The sequence below is a fragment of the Pongo pygmaeus genome, chromosome 15 (assembly GCF_028885625.2).
Source record: "Pongo pygmaeus isolate AG05252 chromosome 15, NHGRI_mPonPyg2-v2.0_pri, whole genome shotgun sequence".
NCBI lineage: Eukaryota > Metazoa > Chordata > Mammalia > Primates > Hominidae > Pongo > Pongo pygmaeus.
Genome location: NC_072388.2, coordinates 102,044,587 through 102,068,369, shown reverse-complemented (window position 1 = coordinate 102,068,369; position 23,783 = coordinate 102,044,587). Strand labels below are relative to the sequence as shown.

General features: G+C 51.2%; 1 protein-coding gene across 4 annotated transcripts in view; it reads left to right on the top strand.

The window, feature by feature from the left end:
* Nucleotides 1-23,783, top strand: part of CDC42BPB (CDC42 binding protein kinase beta) — a 130,478-nt gene that overhangs the window by 79,969 nt on the left and 26,726 nt on the right. For all 4 annotated transcript variants that reach the window (XM_054449346.2, XM_054449344.2, XM_054449340.2 and 1 more), the window contains exons 9-21: nt 630-709; nt 2,747-2,913; nt 2,993-3,112; nt 4,677-4,810; nt 6,557-6,799; nt 8,371-8,481; nt 9,914-10,158; nt 10,272-10,377; nt 15,279-15,403; nt 16,060-16,165; nt 17,770-17,918; nt 19,269-19,363; nt 22,698-22,777. In XM_054449346.2, coding sequence (XP_054305321.1) covers nt 630-709; nt 2,747-2,913; nt 2,993-3,112; nt 4,677-4,810; nt 6,557-6,799; nt 8,371-8,481; nt 9,914-10,158; nt 10,272-10,377; nt 15,279-15,403; nt 16,060-16,165; nt 17,770-17,918; nt 19,269-19,363; nt 22,698-22,777 — 1,761 coding nt within the window. The remainder of the gene's footprint in view (nt 1-629; nt 710-2,746; nt 2,914-2,992; nt 3,113-4,676; nt 4,811-6,556; nt 6,800-8,370; nt 8,482-9,913; nt 10,159-10,271; nt 10,378-15,278; nt 15,404-16,059; nt 16,166-17,769; nt 17,919-19,268; nt 19,364-22,697; nt 22,778-23,783) is intronic.

Below are 23,783 nucleotides of genomic sequence, written 5' to 3'. Positions count from 1 at the left end.
CGGGGTTTCACCATGTTGGCCTAGGCTGGTCTTGAACTCCTGGTCTCAAGCAATCCACCCACCTCAGCCTCCCAAATTGCTGGGACTACAGGCATGAGCCACTGTGCCTGGCCCCTGGTTATAGTTTTTAATAAAGATCCTCAGAATGAAAAACAGAGTTATAATAAACTTATCTAAAATAGTCTACCTTTGGGTTCCTTTTTGCCTTGGGGCCTCCTGTCTTAGGTCAAGAACCTGAGAGTCCCCAGGCTCTGTCCGGTGTCCTCAGAGGGGCCATACCTGTCCACACTGTTGGACTCTGCACACAGTTGTGTGTTAAGCAGTGAATTCTGTGGTTTTAAGAAGTCTTTGAAAATCACTAACTTTGTAACGGCCTGTGCCATTGTCATCATCAAAATCAGTGCGTGTATCCTGTGAGCTTTATTGTACGTACAGCATATGGGGCCAGGCTTGAGAAAGACAGATCTGCCATACTCAGCTCCCCTGCAGAGGACACCGTGGAATCCGCATTCTCCAAGGCCACATATTCTGCCCAGTGCCTCCTGTCACCATGACTGTAACCATCTTTCCTCTTTTTACCCATTTGTTTGAATGTAGATTTCATTTGTGTTGTATATGTTCTTATGCAGGAAATATTACCTCCTGGTTCTCACACAGGCTTTTCTGGATTACATTTGCCATTCATTGGTTTTACATTCACAACGGAAAGGTATGTCTGGATTTATCATTCCCCAGGGAGACCCTTCCCTTGTGGTAGATGAACAGTCAGACGCCACACTCTGTCCCCAGGGGCGGGCTAGTGGGTGGTGTGTGCGCTGGGAGGCCATTACTTAAGGGAGATGGAGATGGGTTTTTGTCCTTAAAATATGCTCACCTGATGACTACAGGTGATACCATAGCAAGGTTACAGGCTTTTTCTCTACAGATATCCAGGTCGTAAAGAATTCAGGTTTCATGGCCTTTGTTGTATGTTCTTCTTTTTACAACCCTTTAAAAATATTAAAACCATTCATGCTCATGATGATGCAAAAACAGGCCACGGGCAGGATTTCTCCCAGAGGCCGTAGTTTGCCAACCCCTGACCAATAGGCCGCCAGCATTGGCAGGGTTAGCTCTGATCCAGTCGGTGGCCACAGCAAGCAGAGCAGTTGCCACGTGCACTCAGCTGAGAGCTGGCTTCCATCAGAGCACTCTGCTGGCTTTTGTAAGGATTGTGTGCCGTGGGCCCCTGTCCCAAATGGGCCTCTTTGCAAAGTTGTGTCGCCTGAGATGGTCCACCTCGATTTTAAAAGGAAACTGGGGCCAAGAAGAGAGGGGTTAGGAAGAAAGGGAGGTGAAATGAGACAGTGGAAGCTCCCACTGTGCCACAGAATCTGATTCCCAGCGTCCTCTGGCAGCTGGAACCACAATTGAAAATGTCTTGGGAGGGAGATATCTCCATGCTTCTTTTTTTTTTTGAGACTGAGTCTCGCTCTGTCGCCCAGGCTGGAGTGCAGAGGCACGATCTCAGCTTACTGCAACTTCAGCCTCCCAGGTTCAAGCGATTCCCCTGCCGCAGCCTCCTGAGTAGCCGGGACTACAGGCGCCCGCCACCATGCCCGACTAATTTTTTTAATTTTAGTAGAGATGGGGTTTCACCATATTGGCCAGATGGGCTCGATCTCCTGACCTCGTGATCTCCCCGCCTTGGCCTCCCAAAGTGTCAGGATTACAGGCGTGAGCCACCGCATCCGGCCAATATCCCCATACTTCTGCTCGAACTTGCAGGAAATCTCTTTTGGTGTGAGAGGCCAGGGTTAAACAGCCCATAAGCCAAAGTGACAGCTGCTGTCTTCCAGCCCACAGGAGGCTTTCTGGGTGGGCATATTGATTTACCAACCCCCAGTGCAGAGGTTCTTGACCTTTCTAATACATCCCAGCTCACTAAGTGCTTGTCACACTTGCAGGTCCCAAGCCCATGGCTGTAGTTTGGCCAGATAGGCCTAGAGTTCTTCTCTTGACAGATCCCGCAGGGCTGGAGCAACCCAGCACCCTCAGACCACCTGTGGAGAAACACTGACCAGGTCTTCTCTAAAGGGGGCTGGGTGCCTTTATGGGACTCAGCATAGGAGCTCAAAATTTCCCTGACTTCATTGTCACATAAAGAGCTAAGCAGAACTAAGTAACTCCTAAAGCAGCCCAAGAATTAAGCTATTAAATGAGAGCCATCCTGGGCTTCAGCCTGTGCCTCGGCTGTGTGCGTCTTCGAGTGGTCTGGTCCTTGGTAGGGGGCTTAGTGTGCTGGTCAGTGCTAGAATTGGTGGCTTAGCCTGCAGGGGAAGAAGGGTTGAAAGAGCTGTCCTGGATTGCTTGGCCAGTTGGTGGCCGAACCAGGAAGCTCTCGATGGTCTGTGCGTACTGCTGACCTGCAGACAAGCTGGGGCTGCCCCCTAAGCCTCGCTTTACGCAAAATTCATGCCTTCTGGTTTTGCATTTATAGTTAAGTGTGAGGGATGATTTAGAAATGCCATTTCCCCTCCTTTGCAGAGGCGCTTTCTTTGACCAGCAGTGGGGAGTGCCCTTGTCAGTGTCTCCTTGACCAGCCGGTCACTTGTCTAACTTTGGTTCCATAAACAATAAAGTCTTTTCTCAGGTGTTTTTGTTTGCCAATTTAAAAAGACTGTCTTTCACCCCAGGAAGATTGAAAATGCTAATGAAATCGTTAAATTTTCAGTAGATCAGAAAAACCTGTTGCTTGGTTTCCCAGCTGTTTTTCTGATCGAGGCTCTCTGAAGAGCATAATGCAGTCCAATACATTAACCAAAGATGAGGATGTGCAGCGGGACCTGGAGCACAGCCTGCAGATGGAAGCTTACGAGAGGAGGATTCGGAGGCTGGAACAGGAGAAGCTGGAGCTGAGCAGGAAGCTGCAAGGTGAGGGTGACGCCGGCTCCGGGGCCAGGCGGGGGCGCTGCAGCCAGGCTGCACCTCATGCTGTCTCTCCGTCCCTCAGAGTCCACCCAGACTGTGCAGTCCCTCCATGGCTCATCTCGGGCCCTCAGCAATTCAAACCGAGATAAAGAAATCAAAAAGCTAAATGAAGAAATCGAACGCTTGAAGAATAAAATAGCAGGTATGTGTTTAAAAGTATGACTTCTTAGTCTCTATTTTTGGTCATTACTGTCTTAAAAGGGAATTTCAGAGTCCTTTTCATAAGGTGGGAAAGCAGAAAAAAAGCTTAGGCTTTAGCAAGCTTATTTAGAGTTCTCAAATTTTGGTCAGTTCTTTTTTTTTAAACGGAGTTTCACTTTTGTCACCCAGGCTGGAGTGCAGTGGTGCGATCTCAGCTCACTGCAACCTCTCGCTCCTGGGTTCAAGCGATTCTCTTGCCTCAGCCTCCCGAGTAGCTGGGATTACAGGCATGCGCCACCACACCCGGCTAATTTTGTATTTTTAGTAGAGACAGGGTTTCACCATGTTGGCCAGGCTGGTCTTGAACTGACCTCAGGTGATCTGCCTGCCTTGGCCTCCCAAAGTGCTGGAATTACAAGCATGAGCCACTTCGCCCAGCCCCAACTGACTTAGTTCTAATGATATTATTTTGTAGTCACCAGCTAGAATCAGTTCCTGATATTTTATCTGTACATTCTCTGGCTATTTTCTGCTTCTCTGTTATAGGTTTCCTCTTTGTGGCTTTCAGACAGTTCCTGGAGCTGCTTTCCTCCTAAAGCTTAATCAGTGACTGCCTGCTCCTCGGTGTTGTAGGTGCTAGACCTGCCGTCACCACTTTCTTTTGATGGTTCCTAGGTTATCAAAGTTCCCTAAAGGCTCCAATCAGTTTTTTTGTTTTGTTTTGTTTAGTTTTGTTTTTTTGAGACAGAGTCTCGCTCTGTCACCCAGGCTGGAGTGCAGTGGCACGATCTCAGCTCACTGCAAGCTCCGCCTCCTGGGTTCACGCCATTCTCCTGCCTCAGCCTCCCAAGTAGCTGGGACTACAGCCTCCCAAGTAGTCCGCCACCACACCCGGCTAATTTTTTGTATTTTTACAAAATGGAGACAGGGTTTCACCATGTTAGCCAGGATGGTCTCGATCTCCTGACCTCGTGATCCACCTGCCTCAGCCTTCCGAAGTGCTGGGATTACAGGCGTGAGCCACTGCGCCTGGCCTGGCTCCAGTCACTTTAAGCCTTAACCTCACACAGTTTGGCTCTGCAGTTGACCTTCACCTCCAAAGCACACTTTGAATCTCTCACCTTCTCTGCATTTCCTATCAGGAACCCCACTGTCCTGATCCACAAACAGACTTCTTTGATTGAGTCACTTACTAACTAAAACCTTTCTTGCACACTGAGAAAGGACAAGGGCCAGGAACTGTGCTGGGTGACACAGGTTAGAGGGACTGAGCAGACGAGTGTGTGCGCCACCCAAGGGCTCCCAGTCCTTGAGGGAGATCGCTGTCAGATCAGAGTAAAGTTTAAGGAGCCTGTTCAACATAGGTGTGCAGGTAGCTGTGCCCGTGACACTGTGTGTGTGTGTGTGTGTGTGTGTGTGTGCGTGTGTGTGTAAGTAAAAAAACCTCTGAATGAAGAAGAGTGTTGTGAATTATTAAATAATTTCCTATCAGTAAGTAAGCTAACATAAAGTTTACATATAGTCATTGCACATAAAGAACACAGTTTATTTCCTATTTTTTCCAGATTCAAACAGGCTCGAGCGACAGCTTGAGGACACAGTGGCGCTTCGCCAAGAGCGTGAGGACTCCACACAGCGGCTGCGGGGGTTGGAGAAGCAGCACCGCGTGGTCCGGCAGGAGAAGGAGGAGCTGCACAAGGTAGGTGGCTCGGTTCGGGGTGAGAAAGGCTTACGGGACTTTGCACAGTCTGTAAGGTCACGTTCATGCAGGCAATGGAAGACCTCTTGGGACTCCTGCCCATGGGCTGTCCCTGCTGCATGCAGGACGCCAGGGTCAAGCCTGGCCCCGGGGCCCCTGCCATGCCTGCCTGCTGCACAGCCCCCGCGTCGGCTGGCAGAGCTTGGCTCCCAGTGGCAGGTGCCTTCCACCCCCTCGCTCCCAGCGGGTATCCACCTCGCAATCAGCCTCTCCAGTCTCCACTTCAGACCCACAGAGAAAGCAGCACCACATTGCATTCTGAAGCGAGGAAAGATGTTGATAGGGCATGGTGGCCGTGGCAACACATGCTGTGTCCCGAGCCAGGCCGTCCCCTTCTCTCCACCAGGCCTCTGCTCTTAGAAGGGGCCCCTTAGTAATGACAGGGAACTGCAGCCGAGACCCTGTGTTAAAATCTGGGTGATTTCCCCCCATAATTCCTTTATAAATTTCCTTTTTAGTAATATATGGGAAACTTTTATGCTCAGGTGCCAGCATGTTACTAACACAATTATATATGTGTTTTCTAAAATAGATTCATTGATACATGTTATCCTTGAACCTGTAGTTTGTGATCTGTTCTCTAAAATGTGCCAGGTATCAAACCCAAATTGTTTCTTAAGATAATCTGTGGTGTCATCCACCTGAGTGACTTGTCTAGAAGTGCAGTGTGGGGCGCATGGCATCTCATTGCTTGACAGGGTCATAGTACCTCCCAGCGGGCCCAGAGAGGCCTGGGGAGGCCTCCCCTTCACGTGTGGGAGATGCCCTGCCAGCTTGCTCAGGATCTTGTCACTTCCATCTCAGACCAGCAGGTGTGACAGTGACTGAACTGCCAGATAGTTGACCAGATTGGCTGCAGGGAGGTCAGGGTCGTCATCAGTGTGGTGAGTGCAGAGTGACAGCCAGTATCCGCACATGAGTCTCAAGGGCAGGCTGTCCAGCAATTGTTTTTATACAGTTCTTCACTGTGACTTCACCTTCAGCACTTTGTGTCTATGTGTTCTTTTTGATTTTGCTTATGTTTAAGTAACTAGATTGAGTGCCTAAATGCTTCATTCAGCTTTGCAGCTGTGCCGGTGACATTGGGCAGAAGCTGACATGGAGCATCCTCCTGTAAGCACGCTGCCCCCATGTGGTTGTGGGGCTTTTTTTTTTTTTTGAGGCAGAGTCTTGCTCTGTCGCCCAGGCTGGAGGGCAGTGGCGCAATCTCAGCTCACTGCAACCTCTGCCTCCCGGGTTCACACTGTTCTCCTGCCTCAGCCTCCCAAGTAGCTGGGATTACAGGCGCCCGCCGCCACACCTGGCTAATTTTTTTGTATTTTTAGTAGAGACGGGGTTTCACTGTGTTAGCCAGAATGGTCTCGATTTCCTGACCTCAGGTGACCCACCCACCTTGGCCTCCAAAAGTGCTGGGATTACAGGTGTGAGCCACTGTGCCCGGCCTGTGGGGCCTTTCTTGGTGTGCAGTTGGTCTCAGCACCTGAGACCAGGTGGCCTTCCCATTGCCTGTGTGGCTGGCATGAGACAGAGCACAGGTCTTTTTCCAAACAGCTCAGATCTATGGCTCTAATCTGTAACCAGCATTGGCTGTTGCTTTTAACTCCTCAATATCATGGAAGACCGAACCTCCAGCCTTCCAAGCCTTTGTTAGGCAAACGTAAAACATCTATAATTGTTTTTCTTCAGCAACTGGTTGAAGCCTCAGAGCGGTTGAAATCCCAGGCCAAAGAACTCAAAGATGCCCATCAGCAGCGAAAGCTGGCCCTACAGGAGTTCTCAGAGCTGAACGAGCGCATGGCAGAGCTCCGCGCCCAGAAGCAGAAGGTGTCCCGGCAACTGCGAGACAAGGAGGAGGAGATGGAGGTGGCCACGCAGAAGGTGGACGCCATGCGGCAGGAAATGCGGAGAGCTGAGAAGCTCAGGAAAGAGGTAGCTGTGGAGATGGTTCAGGGATGGTATCGACTGGACTTTTGTGTGACTTTTATAAAACATCTTTGAAATTTGGGCTGTATTACTGTAAAAGGGGTCAGAAATTTTCTGTGGAGCCAAGTAAGTTGATCAGCCGAGCATTTATTTTGTTGTTCTCATTCCTCGATATTGGTGAAATTACAATAAGGTTCTTGTGGTGCTGATTTTCTTGAATTCCCTTTTAAGTAAATAGAGGGTGTTTATGCTGTGCTGTGATGCAGCCTGGCTTATGTGAATAAGACACCTGCAGTCCACACAGGGCAGGTGGCAGTAGAAAGGCAAATCGCGGGCCGGGCACGGGGCTCACTCCTGAAATCCCAACACTGTGGGAGGTACCAAGATAGCTGGATCGTTGAGTTTAGGAGTTTGAGACCAACCTGAGCAACATGGCAAAACCCCTCAGCACACTTCAGGCCGCCTGCTTAGGTGAGTGCTTCTGAAGTGTCTTGGCTCAGCACCCGTTGACACTGTTGGAATGATTACAACCCCAAAGAGCTTTCTTATGTAGGCTACAGCTCTCAACATGCACCATGGCAGAAATTAAAACAAAATCTTGTTAATACAATGAAAACCCATTTCATGTTAACATAAGTAACATGTTTAATGAAAAGTAACTATTTCTTTAAAAATTTGGCAGGAAGAATGGCATTTTTTACATTTTGTTAGCTGTTCTTTAATATCTGGCTGAATAGAAAACAGTTGAATTCTCATGGCTGTTTCTTCAATCTGTTTTGCTACGCTGTTCTGGATAAAGTACATGAAGAAATCCTGGCTCCCACAGATAGCTAATTAGGAAAGGAAGGGCCCTGCACACCCGTGACGTCTTAGGACCCCAGGGTTTTCAGCCCTGTGTCACCCTAGGTGTTCTGAGTGTTCTGCTGTTAATGGTTGACATATTTTAAGCAATGCTTAGTTTAGAACTCTATTAAAATTTCCTTGATAAATCCCATGAATGAGAAGGCCTGGAAGCACATGCTCCTGTTCCTTTCAAGTTCAGGGCTCTTTGTTCTTTAGCCACAGAGGACCTGTTTGTTTTCTTCTTAGTCTGTTTTGCAACCCAAATATATTTGTAGTTATAGGCAGTTAAAACCGAAGTTAGTGATACACCTAATGAGGAATTAGCACTCCACATACGGGGGAAGTGATAACAGTGCCTGGGATTGCCCTCGAGTGGTTTGGGCACAGGCAGAGATGAAGCGGGCTTGGCTCGGGAGCTCACTGTCGAAGCTGGGTGCCAGCACGCGTGTTCGCTATTCTGCTCGCTCTTCGTGTGCATGTTCGAAATGGCCCATTTAATAAATGAATTCAAGTTCTACAGATATCAAAAGTACTTGTTTTCACAAATCAGTGAAATTTAAATTTCAAGAAATTTATCCTTTCTTGAAATTTAATTTGTGATAAGATTTGATGAAGGGCAAACACGCGCAGAGGTCCTTCGAGGTCTTGTTCTTGTGGAGGTCCCGTAGGTGCTGCTGTAACTGGTGAAGCAGGGCTTGCTTTGTGTTAATAGAAACCGGATCTTCCTTTTGTAGCTGGAAGCTCAGCTTGATGATGCTGTTGCTGAGGCCTCCAAGGAGCGCAAGCTTCGTGAGCACAGCGAGAACTTCTGCAAGCAGATGGAAAGCGAGCTGGAGGCCCTCAAGGTAGTGCCGGGCGGGGGTCTCTGCCCTTAACCGAGAGGGGTGCTCATCTTTGCTGACGCTACCACGTGGAAGTCACCTTGCGTAATGTGTGGTCCGGGCCGAGTGTCACCCGAGGCTGTTGAGACAAGACCCGCATGTGGAGAGGTGGGGGTAGCCGCTGCCTTCGTGACTGCTTTCATTTTCAAAGGCCAAGTTCATGTTTTTCCTTTCTTATATAAAAGTTTCAGGCAGTTCACGGTAAGTCCTAGGAAACTAATATCTAATCGGCTCATTTCCTGCTCCAGCCCCGTCAATTCATAGCCTTCTTTGCATCGTGGTATTCTAAATTCAGTGCAGTTGAGTTTTGGAAAAGCTCCTTAAAGCCCGTAGCCTGCTGCTGACTGGGGAAGAGACAGGCTGGCCATCAGTCGGGACCCGCTGGTGGGGCTGGAGGGTGGCAGGGAGGCCGCGGAGGGCGGGAGTCGGGAAGGCCGCAGTGGCCGAGTGGGCAAGGGGCCGGAGGCGGATCTCCTTGGCAGTATAGCGTGGCATGGGTCTCCTCATGTGGAAGCCGCGTGCAATGGGTCTGCCCTCTCCCTTCGCCTCGGTGGTCTGGCAGCTCTTCCTCTGGGACGTGGGCCTGAGATGCTGTTCCTCCCTGGCAGCGGGCTTGGCCGGACCTCAGCATGTGGTGCCCGAGGCTCCTGCCTCTTTCTCAGCCCTTGAGTCTCCTCTCTGCACAGCAGGCAGAGTGAGCTTGGCAGACCAAAGCCGGATCACATTCCTGTGCGGCCAGGGCCTCTGTGGCTCCGCAGCTGTCCAGCAGCCACCCTCCTGTCTGCTCCAGCCTGGCAGTGCCTCTCCTGCCCCTCCTTGCCCCGCCACTCCAGACACACTGGCCTCTCTGCATGCTGCAAACACTGCCAGCACATCCCATCTCACTCCAGCCTGTGCCCTTGTTCTTTGCCCCTAGCCTGACACCTCCCTTAATAGGCCAGCACCTTACAGAAGCCGCCCCAGCCATCCTGGCACGCCTTCCACTCCCTACAACCCGGCTGGGGTGCACAGCCCCTCCACCCCTTTACTGATTTGCTGTCAGTTCCCGCCAGCCCCAAGAGAGCAGAGACCTCAGTGTCACCCCAGTCACAAGGAGGGGGCCCAGCACAGAGTCAGCCCTCAGAAGAATGCTGCAAGCATGAATGAACAGGGTGTGGGGCAGAGCTTCGGGGGTCCCAGGCCGACCTTGGCACATCCCCCTGCAAGGCTGTCTCCTGCTGTGACCCCCTAGAACCTGGATCACGTTAGCCAGGTCAACTACGTCATCTGGTGTAGTCCAGGCACACACAGTCCTTGGGAAGGTGTCTGCACTTGCTTGGGATGAAAGGGGTTGAAAGGACAGTGTGACCCTTGAGGACACAGAGGTTCGTCAGTTTATGTTAACCATTGTCTTCAGGTGAAGCAAGGAGGCCGGGGAGCGGGTGCCACCTTAGAGCACCAGCAAGAGATTTCCAAAATCAAATCCGAGCTGGAGAAGAAAGTCTTATTTTATGAAGAGGAGTTGGTCAGACGTGAGGCCTCCCATGTGCTAGAAGTGAAAAATGTGAAGAAGGAGGTGCATGATTCAGAAAGCCACCAGCTGGCCCTGCAGAAAGAAATCTTGATGTTAAAAGATAAGTTAGAAAAGTCAAAGCGAGAACGGTAGGTTTTCATGAGCTCATCTGTTCAGAAGATGAAAGCTGATACACACGCCATAGATACAAATATTAGCGAAGTTATGAGCTTTTAAAACTGTTTCTCGCTCACCTTGGCAGGCATAATGAGATGGAGGAGGCAGTGGGTACAATAAAAGATAAATACGAACGAGAAAGAGCGATGCTGTTTGATGAAAACAAGAAGCTAACCGCTGAAAATGAAAAGGTAATTAATTCAAAGTACCTGAGTTAGCACTTTGTGTGGAAGTTGTAATTAAAAAAAAAATTTATTTTTAATTTGTGTGGGTACGTAGTAGGTATATATATTTATGGGGGAATAGAATGTCATCATTCTTGAGTCTTGGAAGTTTGGTGTTTTTTTTTTTTTTTTTTTTTGAGATGGAGTCTCACTCTGTTGCCCAGGCTGGAGTGCAGTGACGCGATCTCGGCTCACTGCAACCTCTGCCTCCCAGGTTCATGCCATTCTCCTGCCTCAGCCTCCCAAGTGGCTGGGACTACAGGCATCCGCCACCACGCCCAGCTAATTTTTTGTGTTTTTAGTAGAGACGGGTTTTCACCGTGTTAGCCAGGATGGTCTCAATCTCCTGACCTCATGATCCACCCGCCTTGGCCTCCCAAAGTGCTGGGATTACAGGCGTGAGCCACTGCGCCCGGCTGAAGTTTGGTGTCTTTTTACAATGCAGTAATGTGCCATATAACGATGCTTCCATCAATGATAGACTGTGTGTACAACAGGCGTCCCGTACGATCATAATACTGTACTTTACCTCTTCTGTGTTGAGATACACAGATACTTAGCATTGTGTTACAGCTGCCGGCAGCGTCCCGCACAGCAACATGGTATGCAGGCTTGGGGCCTGGAATTGACAGGCTGTATACCACAGGGCCTGGTGTGCGGCAGCCGCACCGTCTAGGCTTGTGTGAGTGCATTCACGCTGCGTGCGTAAGGACATGTTTCTCAGACCGTGTTCTTGCTGTTTCACTACACGTGACTGTTTTATTTTTTTATTTTTTATTTTTTTTATTTCTGAAGTATTTATTGATCATTCTTGGGTGTTTCTGGGAGAGGGGGATATGGCAGGGTCATAGGATAATAGTGGAGAGAAGGTCAGCAGATAAACACATGAACAAAGGTCTCTGGTTTTCCTAGGCAGAGGTCCCTGCGGCCTTCTGCAGTGTTTGTGCCCCTGGGTACTTGAGATTAGGGAGTGGTGATGACTCTTAAAGAGCATGCTGCCTTCAAGCATCTGTTTAACAAAGCACATCTTGCACCGCCCTTAATCCATTTAACCCTGAGTTGACACAGCATATGTTTCAGAGAGCACGGGGCTGGGGGAAAGGCCATAGATCAACAGCATCCCAAGGCAGAAGAATCTCTCCTAGTCAGAACAAAATGGAGTCTCCTATGCCCACCTCTTTCTACACAGACACAGCAACAATCTGATTTCTCCTTCCTTTCCCCACACTTCCCCCCTTCTCTTCAACAAAACCGCCATCATCCTCATGGCCCGCTCCCGATGGTCGCTGTCTCTTCGGAGATGTTGGGTACACCTCCCAGATAGGGCGGCCGGGCAGAGGCGCTCCTCACCTCCCAGACAGGGCGGCCGGGCAGAGGCGCTCCTCACTTCCCAGACGGGGCCGCTGGGCAGAGGCGCTCCTCACTTCCCAGATGGGGCGGCCGGGCAGAGACGCTCCTCACCTCCCAGACGGGGCGGCCGGGCAGAGGCGCTCCTCACTTCCTCCCAGACGGGGTGGCAGCCAGGCAGAGGCGCTCCTCACCTCCCAGACAGGGCGGCCGGGCAGAGGTGCTCCTCACTTCCCAGAGGGGACGGCCGGGCAGAGGCGCTCCTCACTTCCCAGACGGGGCAGCCGGGCAGAGACGCTCCTCACTTCCTCCCAGACGGGGTGGCAGCCAGGCAGAGGCGCTCCTCACCTCCCAGACAGGGCGGCCGGGCAGAGGCGCTCCTCACTTCCCAGACTGGGCAGCCGGGCAGAGGCACTGCTCACTTCCTCCCATACGGGGTGGCGGCCGGGCAGAGGTGCTCCTCACTTCCCAGACGGGGCAGCCAGGCAGAGGCGCTCCTCACTTCCTCCCAGACCGGGTGGCAGCCAGGCAGAGGTGCTCCTCACCTCCCAGACGGGGCGGCCGGGCAGAGGCTCTCCTCACTTCCCAGACTGGGCAGCCGGGCAGAGGCGCTGCTCACTTCCTCCCATACGGGGTGGCGGCCGGGCAGAGGTGCTCCTCACCTCCCAGACGGGGCGGCCGGGTAGAGGCTCTCCTCACTTCCCAGACAGTGTGGCGGCTGGGCAGAGGCGCTCCTCACTTCCCAGATGGGGCAGCCAGGCAGAGGCGCTCCTCACTTCCTCCCAGACGGGATGGCGGCCAGGCAGAGGCGCTCCTCACCTCCCAGACGGGGCGGCCAGGCAGAGGCGCTCCTCACTTCCCAGACGGGGCAGCCGGGTAGAGGCGCTCCTCACCTCCCAGACGGGGTGGCCAGGCAGAGGCGCTCCTCACTTCCCAAACGGGGCGGCCGGGCAGAGGTGCTCCTCACTTCCTCCCAGACAGGGTGGCGGCCAGGCAGAGGCGCTCCTCACCTCCCAGACGGGGTGGCCAGGCAGAGGCGCTCCTCACTTCCCAGACGGGGCGGCCGGGCAGAGGTGCTCCTCACTTCCTCCCAGACGGGGTGGCGGCCAGGCAGAGGCGCTCCTCACCTCCCAGACGGGGCGGCCGGGCAGAGACGCTCCTCACTTCCTCCCAGACGGGGTGGCAGCCAGGCAGAGGCGCTCCTCACCTCCCAGACAGGGTGGCCAGGCAGAGGCGCTCCTCACTTCCCAGACGGGGCGGCCGGGCAGAGGTGCTCCTCACTTCCTCCCAGACAGGGTGGCGGCCGGGCAGAGGCGCTCCTCACCTCCCAGACGGGGCGGCCAGGCAGAGGCGCTCCTCACTTCCCAGACGGGGCGGCCGGGCAGAGGCGCTCCTCACCTCCCAGACGGGGTGGCCAGGCAGAGGCGCTCCTCACTTCCCAGACGGGGCGGCCGGGCAGAGGTGCTCCTCACTTCCTCCCAGACGGGGTGGCGGCCAGGCAGAGGCGCTCCTCACCTCCCAGACGGGGCGGCCGGGCAGAGGCGCTCCTCACTTCCCATACAGGGTGGCAGCCGGGCAGAGGTGCTCCTCATCTCCCAGATGGGGCAGCCGGGCAGAGGTGCTCCTCACTTCCTCCCAGACGGGGTGGCAGCCGGGCAGAGGCACTCCTCACTTCCCAGACGGGGCAGCCGGGCAGAGGCGCTCCTCACTTCCCAGACGGAGCGGCCGGGCAGAGGCGCTCCTCACTTCCCATATGGGGTGGCGGCCGGGCAGAGGTGCTCCTCACTTCCCAGATGGGGCAGCCGGGCAGAGGCGCTCCTCACTTCCTCCCAGATGGGGTGGCGGCCAGGCAGAGGCGCTCCTCACCTCCTCCCAGATGGGGTGGCGGCCAGGCAGAGGCGCTCCTCACCTCCCAGACGGGGCAGCCGGGCAGAGATGCTCCTCATCTCACAGACGGGGCAGCCGGGCAGAGGTGCTCCTCGCTTCCTCCCAGACGGGGTGGCAGCTGGGCAGAGGCACTCCTCACCTCCCAGACGGGGCGGCCGGGCAGAGGCGCTCCTCACTTCCCAGACGGGGCGGCCAGGCAGAGGCGCTCCTCACTTCCCAGATGGGACAGCCGGGCAGCGGCGCTCCTCACTTCCTCCCAGACGGGGTGGCGGCCAGGCAAAGGCGCTCCTCACCTCCCAGACGGGACGGCCGGGCAGAGGTGCTCCTCATCTCACAGACGGGGCAGCCGGGCAGAGGTGCTCCTCACTTCCTCCCAGACAGGGTGGCAGCCGGGCAGAGGCACTCCTCACCTCCCAGATGGGGCGGCCGGGCAGAGGCGCTCCTCACTTCCCAGACGGGGCGGCCAGGCAGAGGCGCTCCTCACCTCCCAGATGGGGCGGCCGGGCAGAGGCCCTCCTCACTTCCCAGACGAGGCGGCCGGGCAGAGGCGCTCCTCACCTCCCGGACGGGGTGGCCAGGCAGAGGCGCTCCTCTCTTCCCATACGGGGTGGCGGCTGGGCAGAGGCACTCCTCACCTCCCAGATGGGGCAGCCAGGCAGAGACGCTCCTCACCTCCCAGACGGGGCAGCCGGGCAGAGGCGCTCCTCATCTCCCAGAGGATGGGCGGCCGGGCAGAGACGTTCCTCACTTCCTATACGGGATGGCGGTGGGGCAGAGGCACTCCTCACTTCCCAGATGGGGCGGCCGGGCAGAGGGGCTCCTCACATCCCAGACGATGGGCGGCCAGGCAGAGACGCTCCTCACTTCCTAGACGGGGTGGCGGCGGGGCAGAGGCTGTAATCTTAGCACTTTAAGAGGCCAAGGCAGGAGGCTGGTAGGTGGAGGTTGTAGCGAGCCGAGATCACGCCACTGCACTCCAGCCTGAGCACCATTGAGCATTGAGTGAGCCAGACTCCGTCTGCAATCCCAGCACCTCGGGAGGCCGAGGCCCGCAGATCACTCGAGGCCAGGAGCTGGAGACCAGCCCGGTGAACACGGCGAAACCCCGTCTCCACCAAAAATACAAAAACCATTCAGGCGTGGCAGTGCGTGCCTGCAATCCCAGGCACTCAGCAGGCCGAGGCAGGAGAGTCACAGGAGCTCGAGGCAGGGAGATTGCAGCGAGCCGAGATCACGGCAGTACAGTCCAGCTTCGGCAACAGAGGGAGACCGAAAAAAGAAGGAGAGGGAGACCGAAGAAAGGGGAGAGGGAGAGGGAGAGGGAGAGGGAGAGCGACTGTTTTAATTTTTGAATGGAGTCACGTGTTTGGTCTTTTAAATAGGATGTTTGTATTCAGCGAAAAGTTGCCACTTGCCTGAAGTCACTAGCTGCATCGGTTTAGGTTGAGATTTGAATTGAAATGTGACTTAAGCTAGATACAATGAAAAAATCCATATCATGAACTTAGTTTGGAAAAATCTCATGACGATTAAAGAAAACTTTCAGAGTCTTCAAAAGAACTTCCAGTGTTAATGCCAGCATACTTAAAGGATGCCCGATTAACAAGTTCTGTGGTGAAATTGTTTCATTTCAGCTCTGTTCCTTTGTGGATAAACTCACAGCTCAAAATAGACAGCTGGAGGATGAGCTGCAGGACCTGGCAGCCAAGAAGGAGTCGGTGGCCCACTGGGAAGCTCAGATTGCGGAAATCATTCAGTGGTACGTGCGTGGCCTCATTAGCAGCTGTGAAGCCGCTCCCTGCTCAGTCCACAGGGCCTGCCCCGCCTCTGCTGCCTGATCCTGTGCTCCGCGCCAGGCCGTGCCTCTCAGGCTGGGGTGCAGGTCTCGCTGCTGTTCCCCAGAACTTCCCATGTCTGGGGCAGTGGTTCTGTTGGAATAGAGGTGGAGACACGCCCCCACCAACCCACTGAAGGACTTGGGGCAAGCCGTTTACACCCCTCGCGTTCTCCGAGGCGGGAGGCAGAGCCCTCCCAAAGCGGCTGCAGAAGCAGCAGGGAGACTCGGAGCGAGCTGGGACCTGGCCCTCTGCTCCTAAGGTGTGAAGTTGTAATTAAAAAAAGAGTTTTTATTTTTAATTTTTGTGGGTGCATAGTAGGTATATATATTTATGGAGTAATACAATTTTTTCATTCTTGAGTCTTGGAAGTTTGGTGTCTTTTTAAACTGCAGTCATGTGCCATGTAACGACGCTTCCATCAATGAGATCCCGTGTATACAACGGGTACACTGCGGGCACTCTGGCTGACGTGACACTGTGTCACTGTGTCCCGAGGAAGGCGGGAACATCCCCTTCTTGTTTGACTTCTCGCTGATCGCCATGCTTCGTGAGACAGAACATCTGTTCCCTCCTCCAGGGTCAGTGACGAGAAAGATGCCCGGGGTTACCTTCAAGCTCTTGCTTCCAAGATGACCGAAGAGCTTGAGGCTTTGAGGAGTTCTAGTCTGGGGTCAAGAACACTGGTAGGTTTTGTGTAATGCCTGCATTTCTATTACTGAGTAATTCGTTAATGGTTTTAAGTATAAATGTGACATTTAAGTATTATTTAGGGAATTACAGTGATGCAAGAGATTTCTGTACAACCAGTTCCCCAATTTAAGGAACGCCAACATTTGCTAGCTATCAGATCATCATGGCTTCTCTCGATGGCATTCATTCATTTAGCAAATAATTATTGAGCACTGAGCTCTGTGGTGTCAAATTAAGACTGGATTCTGCCCTCAGAGAGCTTTGTTTTATTAATTTTATTGGTTCATTTAGTGATCTGTGTATTTTATTTTTTTCCCCTGCGACAGAGTCTCACTCTGTCGCCCAGGCTGGAGTGCAGTGGCGTGATCTTGGCTTACTGCAACCTCCGCCTCCCGGGTTCAAGTGATTCTCCTGCCTCAGCCTCCCGAGTAGCTGGGATTACAGGCGTGTGCCGCTACACCTGGCTCATTTTTGTATTTTGGTGGAGATGGGGTTTCACCATGTTGGCCAGGCTGGTCTCAAACTCCTGACCTCAGGTGATCTGCCGGCTTCAGCCTCCCAAAGTGCTGGGATTACAGGCATGAGCCACCACACCTGACCTTCCTCTGTCCATTTTCTTCTCTTTACTGTTATAGATGGAAAATGAAGAATTCTCAATTGTGTTCAATGAAAGGTTTTTGTTTTGTTTAAAAAAAAAAAACAGCAAGATGGCATCTCTGGACTTCTTTCATACCTCTCAAAAGTTGATGTCATATATTGGGCAACTCAGTAAGAAAACAGGAGGATGATGTTAGTGAACTGGTTTATTCCACTGTTGCTTCATCCTAGGTCACTCCGTCATTCTTCCCTTATTATTTTAGTCTTTTTTTTTTTTTTTTTAATCACAGGTAGGAATGAGTAATGACATAATTCCCAGGATGGTGAAATAGCAAAATGTTTCAAGTTATGAGAAAAGGATAACCGAACCCTATAATGTACCTTAGGTTTGTAAAGGGGTCCAGGGTCCAGTGGACCCATATAGAAATTGCATTACAGAGGCCAGGCGCAGCGGCTCATGCCTGTAATCCCAGCACTTTGGGAGGCCAAGGTGGGTGGATCACGAGATGAGGAGGTCTAGACTAGCCTGGCCAACATGGTGAAATCCTGTCTCTACTAAAAATACAAAAATTAGGCAGGCATGATGGTGTGGCACCTGTAATCCCAGCTACTGGGGAGGCTGAGACAGGAAAATCGCTTGAACCCAGGAGGCAGAGGTTGCGATAAGCCGAGATCACGCCATTGCACTCCAGCCTAGGCAACAAGAGCGAAACTACATCTCAAAAAAAAAAAAAAGAAATTGCACCACAGAATCACTTTTATTCTTCTAAAAGATAAAGTAAATTATTTTTATTTAGTTATTTTTTAGAAGATTTCTGAGGAAGAGTAAAAGTCATAAAATATCAAAACTGAAACTCCTGAGGCACCTCCATAATTTAGAGTTAATATCTAAATGAGACCATAATGGCTTAAGGTTAGACAAAGATAACTTATTTGTTAACATTAGTTTAACAAGTAGATAACTGAAAATGCATTTTTAACGCCATAACCATGTGTCAAGGATCCACTGTGGAAGGTGCGCCGCAGCCAGAAGCTGGACATGTCCGCGCGGCTAGAGCTGCAGTCGGCCCTGGAGGCAGAGATCCGGGCCAAGCAGCTTGTCCAGGAGGAGCTGAGGAAGGTCAAGGACTCCAACCTCACCTTGGAAAGGTACTTGGTGCTAGGGTCTGACTCCAAGTAGGAGCAGTGGCTGTGTGGCCTTGAGCCAGCCCTGAGCCTCACGGGCTCTGATGCTCCTCGCCTGGAAAATCGGGGCCATGGTGTTTGCTGGAGCCTTAGGAGGCAGCAAGTCGGGTTCACCTGCAGGAGCCCTGAATAGCAGGCCATTCTGGCACTGAGGAGGTGGCCACGAGGGTGCAGGGCCTTGTCTGCCGCGGGGGTGTGTGGTGCGGTGCAAGCCATGTTTTGACAGCAGCGGGTGCTTGTGCCCCCACACTGGGTAGCGAGACTCACACCACTGTCTGACGGGAGCCCCTCTCACTGCTTAATCACCTCCGTGCCACTCCATTCACTAACTCAAGATTGTTCCTTTCAAGCTAACGTGAATATTTTAAAACAGAGGTTGAAGATGGCATTCTCACTTGAAATTTTTCCCTAACTCCAAGCAGTAACGAGAATGCCATTTTCACACAGCAGTGAATTCAGTCAGTATTTGCTGAGAGTCTCCTCTTTGCAGATCCGGTTTTACGAGGATACGATAATGAACGTCAGTTTCATAAAAACCAGGCCAGCTCTGCTGTGCCATGAGGCAGGGGAGGACCTGGAAGGGACAGTGTCTCTTAAGAGAATTACCAAGTCCCAAATCCTGTCAGTTTGGGGCTAAAAAATTAATGGTAATAGGTTTCAGTTAAATTGACTTTCTTTATACTGGGAACTGCTGTAAGACTGTTCTGTTGTTAAATCCTATGACCCTCCCACAGCCCAACAGGGTAGTCAGTCTTGTTACTCCCACTTACACACACTCCGCAGGTGATTTGCCCACTGTCACCCCACTGATAAGTGGAACGGCCCCCACAAACTGCATCCCTCCCGGCCAAGTGTTCCCCGTGGCAGCCTGACTTTCTCTGTCCCCTCCACGAAGTTGCTGGAATTGCAAGGCTGCCCGTGTGGGTGGTGCTGGTGCTTCTTGGTGCAGCCACCATCTTGCCAGTTATGGGAAAGATATTGACGGGGCTGAAGGCTGAGCGGCCTGGGCCTTGTGTCCCTGGAGAACAGAGGACTCACCTGGGAACGAGATTAGGAAGGTCAGAGCTCCATTAGGCCTTCATGAGACACGCCTTCCTAAGCCATGACTTTTTAAATTCCTGTTTGAATGTTTATATTTGAAATATTCGTACAGTTCATAGTGTTTGCAGTAGAAAGGCCCAGCATGAGCTACCATGTTCTGGACAGTCCTGGGTGCTGGGGAGAAACCCCGGCTCTCTCATCCTGACCTGCCCCATACCAGCTCACAGACAACCTCTTCTCAGTGCACTTAAAGCCATTTATTTTTTATTTTAGCAAACTAAAGGATTCCGAAGCCAAAAACAGAGAATTATTAGAAGAAATGGAAATTTTGAAGAAAAAGATGGAAGAAAAATTCAGAGCAGATACTGGTAAATTAACGTCATGTGATTCTGCATTATTTGAATATAAGTATTTTTCAAATGAATGGTTTTATTTTCTTTTCAACTTAATAGTTACTTTAGAAGCACCTACAGAATTCCAAATTCAGTATTTTCCAAAATCAGCATTTTCAAACATCTTCAAATATATTTTCCCCAAAGGTAGCCATTGTTTTTGGTTTATCCTTCCTTTTTTTTTGAGACAGAGTCTCGCTGTGTCACCCACGCTGGAGTGCAATGGTACGATCTCGGCTCGCTGCAACCTCTGCATCCTGGGTTCAAGGATTCTCCCGCCTCAGCCTCCCAAGTAGCTGGGATTGCAGGTGCACACCACCACCATCCCTGGCTAATTTTTGTATTTTTAGTAGAGATGGGGTTTTGCCACGTTGGCCAGGCTGGTCTGCAACTCCTGACCTCAGGCAATCCACCCACCTCAGCCTCCCAAAATGCTGGAATTACAGGTGTGAGCCACCGTGCCCAGCCTATCCTTCCATCTTGAAAACATATGGCAAATCCACACAAATCTAGGCACACATTTGTATCCCCTGATTACACAAAAGGCATCATTTTGTGCTGGAGGGGCCACCCCGGCCCCCTCTGCAGCTGCACTGTGCACTGCCGTGGGCTGGCCAGCCACTGGGATGGGTTATTCCCTGGCATTTGCTGTCATAGAAAGTGCTGCCAGGAGTGGCTGTATGGATAGAACATTTCCTATTTTTGTCGGTGTATTTCGGGATAGAGTTCTAGAAGTGGGATTGCCAGGGCAAAGGGCAAACAGGCGTGTACACTCTTGCTGCGTGCTGACAGACAGGCCTCCAGAGGCTGTGCAGTGACGTTCGTCCCACTCTGCATGAGGGTTTTCTGCCCCACAGCCTACCCACAAAGTAGGATTTCAGACTTTTGGATTTTTGCCGCTCTGAATAGGTGAGAAATAGCATCTCCGTAGAGGTTTAACTTGCGTATGTCTCATAAGTAAGATTGAGCATCTTTTTATATGTTTGAGGGACTTTTGTATTTTGTGCATTGTATGTTTTTATTGTTTGCCCGCTTTTAAAAATTCAGGTTGTTAGTCTTGCGGATTTCTAAAAGCCTTTTGCATTTTGGGGATTAGTGTCTTTTGTTTGTGATGTAAGTTGCAAGTATTTTTCCTAGTTTCTCTTTGTCTTTGCTTATTCATTTATTTTTTTTTGCCAAATAAAAGTGGTTTTGCAGCCGGTGCGGTGGCTCACGCCTGTAATCCCAACACTTTGGGAGGCTGAGGCGGGCGGATCACCCGAGGTCTGGAGTTCGAGACCAGCCTGACCAACATGGAGAAACCCCATCTCTTGTAAAAATACAAAATTAGCCGGGCGTGGTGGCGCATGCCTGTAATCCCAGCTACTCAGGAGGCTGAGGCAGGAGAATTGTTTGAACTTGAACCCGAACCCGGGAGGCAGAGGTTGCAGTGAGCCGAGATTGCACCATTGCACTCCAGCCTGGGCAACAAGACCAAAACGCTGTCTTAAAAAAAAAAGGGGGGGTGGTGTTTTGCCATCTCTACTAAAAATACAAAAATTAGCTGGGCATGGTGGCGCATGCCTATAGTCCCAGCTACTCAGGAGGCTGAGGCAGGAGAATCGCTTGAACCTGGGAGGCAGAGGTTGCAGTGAGCTGAGATCTCGCCACTGCACTCCAGCCTGGGTGACAGAGCCAGATTCCGTCTGTCAAGAAAAAAAAAAAAAGGTGGTTTTCAAAATTTTTTGTGTGTCAAGTTTTCAGTCTTTTTCCTTGAGTCATAAATGGGAAAATACACCTAACTCCCAGTTGTTGGAGGGATTCCCCCATTCTTCTCATACTTGTGTGGCTTCATGATTGATTGATTCCTTGATTGATTCAGGGTCTCACTCTGTTGCCCAGGCTGGAGTGCAGTAGCACGATCAGGGCTCACTGCAGCCTCAACTTTCTGGGCTCAAGTGATCCTCCCACCTCAGCCCCCTGAGTAGCTGGGACTACAGGCATGTGCCACCACACCTGGCTATCTATTTATTTATTTATTTATTTATTTATTTTTAGAGATGGGGTTTCGCCATATTTCCCAGGCTGGTCTTGAACTCCTGGACTCAAGCAATCTGACTGCCGTGCCTCCCAAAGTGCTAGGATTACAGGCGTGAGCCACCGTGCCCAGCCTCATTTTTTAAATTAGAATACTGATCCATTTGAAATTTGCTCTGACATACGGTTTGAGGAGTATATCCAGTTTTATCTTTTGCTAATGGCTAGCTAGTTGTCCAATACCAGTTATTAAGCTATTTTTCCTGATGATTTTATGTACGACTGTTGTCATGTACAGGATCACCATGGGCACTTGGGTCTGGATTTTCTCCCCTGTGCCATTGTTCATGGGCAAGAACCACTTGATTCTTGTTTTTTGATATGTGTTTTTTTGTGTGTGACAGGATCTCACTCTGTCACCCAGGCAGGAATGCAGTGGCACGTGCAGCCTCAATCTCTCCAGCTCAAGTGATCCTCCTATCTCAGTCTCCCAAGTAGCTGGGACCACAGGCACATGCCACCATGCACAGCTAATTTTATTTATTTATTTTTTGTGGAGATGGGGTCTCTCTGTGTTGCCCAGGCTGGTCTCAAACTCATGGCCTCAAGCAGTCCTCTGAACTTGGCCTCCCAAAGTGCTGGGATGACAGGTGTGAACCACTGCGCCCGGCCATGATTCTTATTGTAGAGGCCTTAGTGAATCTGTTTTAATACCTGGTAGATCTACTCCTCCTCCACCTACCCCCAGCCCAGCCGCCCTGTGGTTTTGAGGGGGTTTTTTTTGTTTTTGTTTTTGTTTTTGTTTTGAGACAGTCTCGCTCTGTCTCCCAGGCTGGAGTACAGTGGCGTGATCTTGGCTTACCACAACCTCTACCTCCTGGACTCAAGAGATTCTCCTGCCTCAGCCTCCCGAGTAGCTGGGATTTCAGGCACATGCCACCATGCACAGCTAATTTTTGTATTTTTAGCAGAGATGGGATTTCACCATGTTGGCCAGGCTGGTCTTTAACTCCTGACCTCAGATGATCTGCCCACCTCGGCCTCCCAAAGTGTTGGGATTACAGGCATGAGCCACCGCACCCGGTCCCTTGGTTACTTTTTCAAGTGAACTTTTTGATTCTTGTTACTCTCTGGGGGGAAAGCCTGGTGTTTTTTTTTTTTTTTATTGCGATCATGTCAGATGTATCAGTTACTCAAGGAGAATTGACATCTTGAAGACATTGAGTCTTTCTGTCTGAAAATAATATGTAGACTTTAGTTTTTTTACCTTGACTATTCTTTTTTCTTTTTACAGGGCTCAAACTTCCAGATTTTCAGGATTCCATTTTTGAGTATTTCAACACTGCTCCTCTTGCACATGACCTGACATTTAGAGTAAGTCATTGTTTTTTTTTTTCTTAAGTGAAAGATGAGTTTATGACAAGTTAGAAATAGTGTCATATATGATTTTACCACTCATGGGGCCACAAACACAGCAATAAATATCCATTCAGTGTTTATCTCAGAGTTGTGCTAACTGTGTAATTGACCCACGTGTAATCAACCCACATTAAGTGCAACCGGTGACAGACATTTAGGGTATTTGCGGTGCTCCCAGAGAAGCTTTCTCAACTCAAATTAAGTAGAATTGAGATGAAGAAAGTGCTCAGCCTCTTCAGGGAGAAATCTACACTGGCCTCAGCTGTGTAGAGAGTTTTTTTTTTTTGAGACAGAGTCTTGCACTGTCACCCAGGCTGGAGTGCAGTGGCATGATCTTGGCTCACTGCAACTTCCGCCTCCCGGGTTCAAGTAATTCTCCTGCCTCAGCCTCCTAAGTAGCTGGGACTACAGGCACCCGCCACCACGCCCTGCCAATTTTTGTATTTTTAGTAGAGACAGGGTTTCACCATATTGGCGAGGCTGGTCTCGAACTCCTGACCTCAGGTGATCTGCCCGCCTCGGCCTCCCAAAGTGCTGGGATTATAGGTGTGAGCCACCACGCCTGGCCTGTAGTGATTATTTGAAGTAAATACTTTAATACAAATTCTCACACTGGGATGGGTGCAGTGGCTCACGCCTGTAATCCCAACACTTTGGGAGGCTGAAGTGGGAGGATCACTTGAGCCCAGGAGTTCAAGACCAGCCTGGGCAATATAGCAAGACCCTATCTCTTAAAAAAAAAAAAAAAAATCCGACACTAGAGCGAATTAAAATACTTTAGTTGTGTTAACCATCTGTGTAGCTATAGAGTTCGGCATTGGAGATCGATGGGAAAGGTGGTTGATGGGAACAGTCTGGCACCAGGTGCCTCACCGAGACCCTCACGAGGAAGCCAACCCCCTCAGGCAACCAGAGCCGCTGGTCATCTACTTGGGAATTAGCTGTCGAGTGAGGAGCAGAC